This window comes from Cydia strobilella, chromosome 12, assembly GCF_947568885.1.
Source record: "Cydia strobilella chromosome 12, ilCydStro3.1, whole genome shotgun sequence".
Lineage (NCBI taxonomy): Eukaryota > Metazoa > Arthropoda > Insecta > Lepidoptera > Tortricidae > Cydia > Cydia strobilella.
Genome location: NC_086052.1, coordinates 14942512 through 14950863, shown reverse-complemented (window position 1 = coordinate 14950863; position 8352 = coordinate 14942512). Strand labels below are relative to the sequence as shown.

The window sequence follows — 8352 nt, the reverse complement described above, 5'->3', positions numbered from 1 at the left end:
AAACGGGTTTTTATAGTAATATTTTTGCATTATATTGAACAAAAATAAAAGGAAAACGTGAGGGATCAAACACAGGCTGTTTAGTACTTTAACTTTATTGTAAATAGTTCCTCTATTATAATATAGATTTTATATATATTTATGAAAAAATAGTTTTAAGCAGAAAACTAATGACATGTGATTACCATAATTCCAAAAATGTTGTAATAAAATGTGTTGTGTGTTGTAATAAAATACAATAAGCATAAATGCGAAATAGTAACTGTACATTCCATACCTTGACAAAACTAAGTATTTAAAAAGAAAAATCAACAAATAGTAAAGTACAAAGAACAGTATGTACAAATAAAATTATGAGAACAAAGTGTTTCGTTTCATTGTAGTTCCACACATCCAAAAAAAAGGTACAGTCGAAGGCAAAAATATCGATCTAGACAAATGGCCCAAAAATATGTGAACGTGACTTTATTGTCTAAGGTGTAAGAGCATACACATATTTTTGAAATTTTGGGAATATATATATATTTATGCCCTTGACTGTACCTACTTAAGGTCCATTGAAATCACTGTCCTACATAAGATAAGAAGCACATGTTAAGTAAAAATTTGTGATTTAAAGTCTGTCAAGGCATTTCTGTCAGTAGAAAAAAGGGGCAAATAAATAAATGTAGGCGCGAAGGGTAATCGTCCCATAAACAAATTGAATTTCGCTTCTTTGCTAATGACAAACTTGTTTGACGGGCTTTATTTTAGTATTTTCTATTTTTCACATTTACTCCAATACCCCTTATATAATTTTCTATCACATTCTAGCTATATTTTGTTATATTTTTACATTTATAGGCTTGAGTCGACCAATTTTAATAAAATATAAATATGGGTTTGCAGCCATGGCTTCCATGCAGGGTTATACTATCAACTATTACCACCATCGATGATAACTCATGCATAAAATTCCGATTTTAGTTCGGCCGTTACCTACGATGGATCATGGAACACACGCCACAAATAGAAATATAGTTGGTCAAGCAAATCTTGTCAGTAGAAAAAGGCGCGAAATTTAAATTTTCTATGGGACGATATCTCTTCGCGCCTACATTTTTTAAATTTGCCGCCTTTTTCTACTGACAAGATTTGCTTGACCAGCTATATTGACCTTTCTGTCGTCGAGTAAAATATCATTTTTTTTATTTTATTTAACCTAATATTGTTTTTATACTGTTACGATCAGCGCCATCTATATTTTATCTCACGAACTCGATGTTATCACCAACACTGAGTGAATACTTCATGCAGTTTCTTTTCATAGAAGGTATTGTACCCATCCTATATGTAGATGGCTCTAATATTAGTTATCCTTTTCAGTGAGAGGCGCTGGAGAGGCGTGAATCGTGATCATATTTGGATGGATATTAAAATTTGGGCGTTTTCTAAAATAAATATTGAAACCTGATTCTCACAGATCCTGGTGTTTTTAGATTCTTTCAACTCAGAATCACTATCATATTCAATCCTGATAGTAAAAAAATGTCCCAAAATTTGTACGAAAATTTTATATTCTACTACGTCACGCACATACAAGTGAAAAAATACTTTACACTAAAACGTGACGTAATGGTGGAACAAACATTTTGGTACATCTTTTTTTAATGGCAGGATGGAGAATGCTGTCGATTCTGAGTAGAATGAGCCCAAGAATGTCCAGATTTGAAGAAATCTGGTTTACAATATTTATTTTAGAAAACGCCCATTTATGATTATAAAACTACTTCGTCGCATAAATATATTATTATTAATAAGGGATACTCTTCATCATCTTTCTCGCATTATTCTGGCTAGGCGGGAGCCGCGACTCATGGGGTCTGCTTAGCAACTAATCCCAAGAATTGGCGTAGGCCCTAGATTTTAGGACGGAAGCATAGGGACAAATAATTATCCATTACAACTAACCATTACCTTAACGAATACTTAAATAACAGAAATTTTACAAACATATACTGAAATAAATGACGAATGTTCTGCAATAAATGAAATGATATTAAATTCAAACCTTATTAAATTATTATTCTTTGCAAATTAATACTTACTTGCTTACTTACTTAAATGAAATGAAAAAAAAAAAACAAAACTGGTAACTTGAGAGCCAAAATTTTTGTAGCCGCAGCTCGACTTGAACTAAGTCGGTTTGTTAATAAAAATTAGGTTTTTAATTTTTCTTTTTACAAATTTCTAATTTAGACATGCTGATTTAGGACAAATACAGTTAAGTTAAAAAAGAGGGCAAACTCAAGGGCTCTTATTCTTAAACGGCGACACAATGCTGTGAGAATTATATTACTATGAATGAAATTAAATATTGGACGTGCAAAATTGGACAAAGGATTGGAGTCGCTATTAGGTTGAATTAAAACATATTTTTGTTCCACTTCTCAAGAATCTTATTAATTGTATCCACAATACGTGTAAAAGGTTTGGAGTCGCTATTGAGTTGATCAATATTTTTGTTTATTCTAATTTACCAAGAATATATAAAATATCTGTTTAGAAGATTTATAGACATTAATAAGTTCATTACGTGTAAAAGAGAGAGAGTAACGAAAAAAAATAGATATATTTTTGGTTCTCATATTACTGAAAATACAACCAAATGAGAGACGATAAAGGATGTAATTCAGATGCTAAATTTGATCCCATTAGTCTCTTTATTAAGTAGGTAGGTAGAGTTAGACCAAGTTAAGTCTGCAACGATTTTGATAGCATACGCAGTGCAAGTGTTATATGTACGTCATAATATCATAGACGTTTGACGTTTAAAATAACACTTGCACTGCGTATGCTATCAAAATCGTTGCAGACTTTACTTGGTCTGACTCTATACATATAATTGCAAATAAATAATTTAATTATTATTAACTACTTTATTTGGCTCAGATGATAAAGTTTTTTCTTATGTTGAATACGTTTTCATAACCCCAGCACTATCCCATTCATTGCACTTTCCTAGTCTTGCTTCTTAGAAAAAAAAACACGAAAAAATATTGTTTAAAAACCAACAATTCCACTAATATAGGTATATAAGCCATTTGAACTCTTTGATTATTCATCAAATAGCGCCAAGGGCAGCCAATACTAAAAATAATTAGAAATTCACATGACAATGACCGCTCCATACAATTCGTAGTACAACTCAATGCACTTTTAAGTAGTATGAATTCAACACTCTCCGTAGTGCCGTGAACACCTTTGCACCGTTAGCAGCACTTATATTTAAATGTATTAATTAAATTTAATATTAAATTTTAATAATTTATATGTATTACAATCTACAACTTCATTATTAAAAAAATAGCACAAACATTACGAAATACTACTCTATTTTTTGTGTGTGTAAATAGTGTCAGTGGTAGGCAATGTGATAGATTTTGACGGACGTTATTATAATTTTTGAAAATGGAATTTTGGGCGCGAATTTTCGTACGGACTGTCATCATTTGTTTTTGTGTTATTTTCACAAACGGAAGGAGTGTACGACAAAATAGTGGTGAGTTGTGGAAATTACATAAAATGTAGTCATTTTTTTTTGTATTTTTGTTTTTCTTTTTGTGCGCGCGCCAAATAATACCTACAAGTTATTAAGTACCCTAAAATCAGGTGAATTCAGTCCACAACGTACAAATATGGTCCAATTTTAAGTTCCAGCAAAATATGTATAAGTATTTTTCAAATTATGTTGCGTATATAATATAGAAAGAGCATTAGTGTATCTAAGCTCCAAAATAAATGTAACGAGTACAAATCATAATGGCTCGTTAAGTTATCTGATTTTACTGATTTTATGAAAGAGATAATTTTAGGGCAAATCAATCAAATTATGCCATACCTTAATAATTAAGGCTTAATTTATATATATTTTTTATACGCCAACTACGGTAGACATATTATATGAAATCTTTTAATAGGTATTAGATTATAAGTTAAATATTGTGTGCCCTAACAGGGTGTCATGAATAAAATTGACTAAATTAACCGTAACGCCTTATTATGTAATTATGTTCATGACTATGCGATAAATGAAATATGAAATATAGGTACTCAGAATCTCAGAAACCGTTACCTTCCCTTCCCCTACATTTAGATAATTATAAGGAATCCATGAAATAAATAACACTTCACTGTAACCTTCATAAGCGTAACACACATTAAGTAAACTAACAAATTTCCTAAACGCGTAAGCAATATAACACCTGAATTAATAATGTTTGATTCACTTACTAGTAGTGTGTAGGAGTTTGAATATAACTTATATAATACATTAACAATGTAATTTTCACAACTACTCGTAAAAGCTCTTTATTTTTCAAACACTGTTGAAAAAGTTTCATTTATCCACAAGAGTAAACAAAGTACCTAATTTGATGAAAATTTTGAATTGTTTCTTCGTGTTGGCTGGTTAAAGACTTTTGAATGATAATTTAAAGTACATATATGATGGTGATGGGATTAATTTAGCTTAACATGTACAGTCACCTGCGATGATATAATATATCACCCAACGAAGGCCGCAAAAATATCTGACACGACCTTTGTTTGTAGAGCGTGTGTCACATATTTTTGCAGCTTTCGTAGAGGCACATTATTGCAGGTGACTGTACATGGAGTAGTTGGTATGTACTATTCTGCTCTCCTGATCTAAAGTGCAATAATTAGCACATTACGTAACTATGTCAAAAATTTAAAGGGCCATATGTACTGCAAAACGTTGTACGATACATGTGCGAATAGGTAATTCGCAACTCGCGTCGATTAAAAACACTCCCTTCGGTCGTGTTTTAATTTACCGCCACTCATTGCTAATTTCATATTTATCGCACTTGTATCGTAATGTCATATTAAAAACCTACTATTTAACATAATAATGCTACTGACGGATCTTATACAATCAAAAAGCAATCGTACCTAATTGCTCTCACAATCATTTTTTACAATTATCTACACGCTAAGGAAGATAAATAATTAGATAGTTTTTTGTTACAAATAATCTCTTAAAGATAGATTTTTGTATCTTCAAGCAAAATAACGTGATATTATGTGGCCATCTTTATTTTTGATTGGGGTAAAATTAAGCTTAACAATCGTAACCGAAATAAATCGAGTGACATGTCACTCATCAGTATTTAAGTAGTAGTTTTAACGCTATAGTTGAAACAAAAACAATTAATAAACATACCCAAGATACTCACAAATCCAGTATAGACGTATTACTATACGTAAATAAATATAACGTGGTTACGCGGTGTATGTAAATATGATTGTATTAATTAGCAGTGTTACTGTGTAATTTTAAAATATTTTGTTATCTCTGTTTGGTCTGGTAGAGCATGCCTATTGACATGATAAAACCTTTTGCAAAATTTTAACTGTGCATAAAGTAAAATAAATAAAAACTTTACGTCCTTTTGGCTTTTTGTACCCGAATAAATAAATTATTTTAATCAAATTAAATGATTAACGTATCAACTAGCCTTTCTCAGAATTGATGTTAAGTAGTACACAAGGTCCCAGCGGCGGGGACGTTCACCTTTACTGTAGTGAACAGACAACCAGACATCCTTACTATTTTCACTGTACCGCCATATACCGGGCAGATTCAGTACGAGCCAGCGGACGTATGATGGGCACTGTTATCGACGTGACAACACAACTGGCCCCGTAGACAACGAAACGCAACTGTCACTGTCACACTAATATGAAAGAGTGATAGAGAGACACAAAGCGATTCGATGGCGAAGCGATAGCGATTGTCACCTTGGCTAGGCCGGCTGTTACGTCATTACCACGTGGATATCTGGGGCCTATTTTACCACACGGACAGTAGACACCTGACACTGAAAATTTCCTGTCCCTTTCCAGGTCGATAAGTACGACGGGACGGACTTAGTGTCAATATTTATTTCTTGGACCAGCAAGTATGGTGAATTATCACTGTCATGATGACAATCGTACATGGACAAACGAAAAAAAAACGTATCAGCAGCGGTATCATGGTCGCATTTTTATCACCTGTCATGCCATGCGTCACATTCGCACTTACATATTTGTTAGAACGTGACAGGCATGGTGACAAATGATAAAGAGCCGACCATCTTAGCCTTACAGGATACCATATGCTACGAAATATCACGTGAATATTTCCATATTTGATAGACATTTTCCATTAAGAGGGAAGAATAGCTACTGACATGTACTTTTTTCATACAATTTCCATTTCGGGATCTTTTATAAAACGGTTTCCACTAACAAAATTTTAACAAATCACTTGATTTTAATGTCGATCGCTTCAGCATAATATATTCTAGGTTAATAGGTTTCGCTTAAAAAATGTTTGTAATGCAAAATTTTGAAAAAAAAAAAACTCATGAACCTTGTTTTTCATTGTGTTAATAACATATAAAAAATCATGGATAATGGAAAATATTTAGAAGTGCAAAAACATTTTTCCCTTTTTGTATGGACAACGTGCTATACTTGTCACCGTGGTGAAAGAACGGCTTTTATTCGTCAAGGAATATGACTGTTATCAATTATATCGGGTTACCTTATTCCAACCTCGAAACATTTTTGTCCGATGTTTTATTTTACCGAACGCGGTCGGTTTTTCTTAGGGTCAATTCTAACGTAACAGAGGATGCCTTCTTCAAATTTTTATTAAATTTGTGGTTATTGAATAAAAGGCAAATGAAAATTTGGCAAATGAAGCTTCGTCCAAACATTTTTACAAGTTACGATAGATACGACACAATACGTCGCTTATTCCTTGACCTTCCACAAAATCAAACATTTTTGCCAAGTCCGCGCGTTCATAACTTTAAGTTCCCATTACGCACATAGCCAAAAGTATATTTATTTTCAAGGCCAGAGCACACCGGCTGCGTGTGCGTTAAAATGTATAAGCCGCACGCACACCTCACGCAAACAGTGTGTCGTCTCTCATAAGGAACTGCATATTACAACGCGGACGTGCACGCCTACGCACACGCACCCGGTGTGCACAGGCCTTAAGTATTACCCAGTACTGTTTCCTAAAATTAAGGTTATCATAATCGTTAAACGAAGGTCCCCGTTAGGCAATGCATTCATGACTTCCTTTTGATAACGTTGCAATAAATCCTGCATAGTTTCGAAAACCTGTTTATCTTGAGTAAAGCCTACTCGATTACCTTGTAAAAACGTTAATTCACTCATAGCTAAGGTAGCAGTATTTAGAGCGCGAAATATTTATATTTGAATCGGTATAGAAGGATTTTTAAGAAGATGAAAGGTTAATAATTTGCATAGATTTGCAGGTACGTAGGTAGGTATCTGTTTAATTTGTATTGTCATTGAACAAGTAATATAATTTTGCAAAAAAAATGCGCAATATGACCTTAAATACATGTTTCTTTCTTTTTTTCCAGAAATTAATACATGTGTTACGAATTTGTTTACTGATTATGGGAAAAATAGTAAAAAAAATTAAAACATCGATTTTCACTGCTAAATCAGTGTTAGAAAGTACATAGGGTAAATCATATTTATGTAAATATACAATTATTGGTAAAAGATGTATGAAAAATCTACCATAATAAAGATACACTATTTGCCTTATACCTGTAATATAAAAATTAAATTTAAAATAACTACAAACCCCGAAAAAAACCGCACATCACATTCACATCATCAACTTTTGGCTTTTTCCGAATTTTCCACCATTTCGCCATAAATCAAATGTAGCTTTTATAAATTAAAATAGTGCGTAAATTTGAATAAAAAATCGGGAAATGTGTTAGTTTTACTATCAAATTAATACACAGGATCAAATAAATTGTATCTCATTATGCATAAAATAATATATTTTTGTTGTGTAGGCTGCATCCTACACTATGCATTTAAGAGTTCAATCGTAATAGGTAATTAAGCATTATAAAAATCAATATTGCTCCCAGAATTGGTGATTTTTTCTTTACGAAATTTCATCAAATATCGAGTTCTTTGTTTTGGTTTTTTACCGAACTTCAGTTATAAGACGTCGTTCAGAATACCAAAACAATGATCTTTGTGTAAGATTTAATACAATATTTAGTTCTCATGAATGGTTCCCAACCCAACATTGTTTAATTCTCGACAAAACCGTTTTAATGTGATGAAATATTGAATTGTGTCGATTAACGTATCATACATGTATTGGTGGTCACAGGCGTTGTAACCGCCTATTTTTTTTGGACACACTGTTGTTGAAGTGTCTTCACTACTCTTCACATTATCAATGAATGTTACTGGTAGTTTGGTAGTAGTCGAGGATCTCTTCCCTATTCA

General features: G+C 32.5%; 1 protein-coding gene across 1 annotated transcript in view; it reads left to right on the top strand.

Moving 5' to 3' along the window:
• The first annotated feature begins 3379 nt into the window (after nt 1–3379).
• Nucleotides 3380–8352, top strand: part of LOC134746249 (alkaline phosphatase-like) — a 31844-nt gene continuing 26871 nt past the window's right edge. The window contains exon 1 of the mRNA XM_063680581.1: nt 3380–3541. Within this exon, the coding sequence (XP_063536651.1) occupies nt 3451–3541 (91 nt within the window). The 5' untranslated portion in view covers nt 3380–3450. The remainder of the gene's footprint in view (nt 3542–8352) is intronic.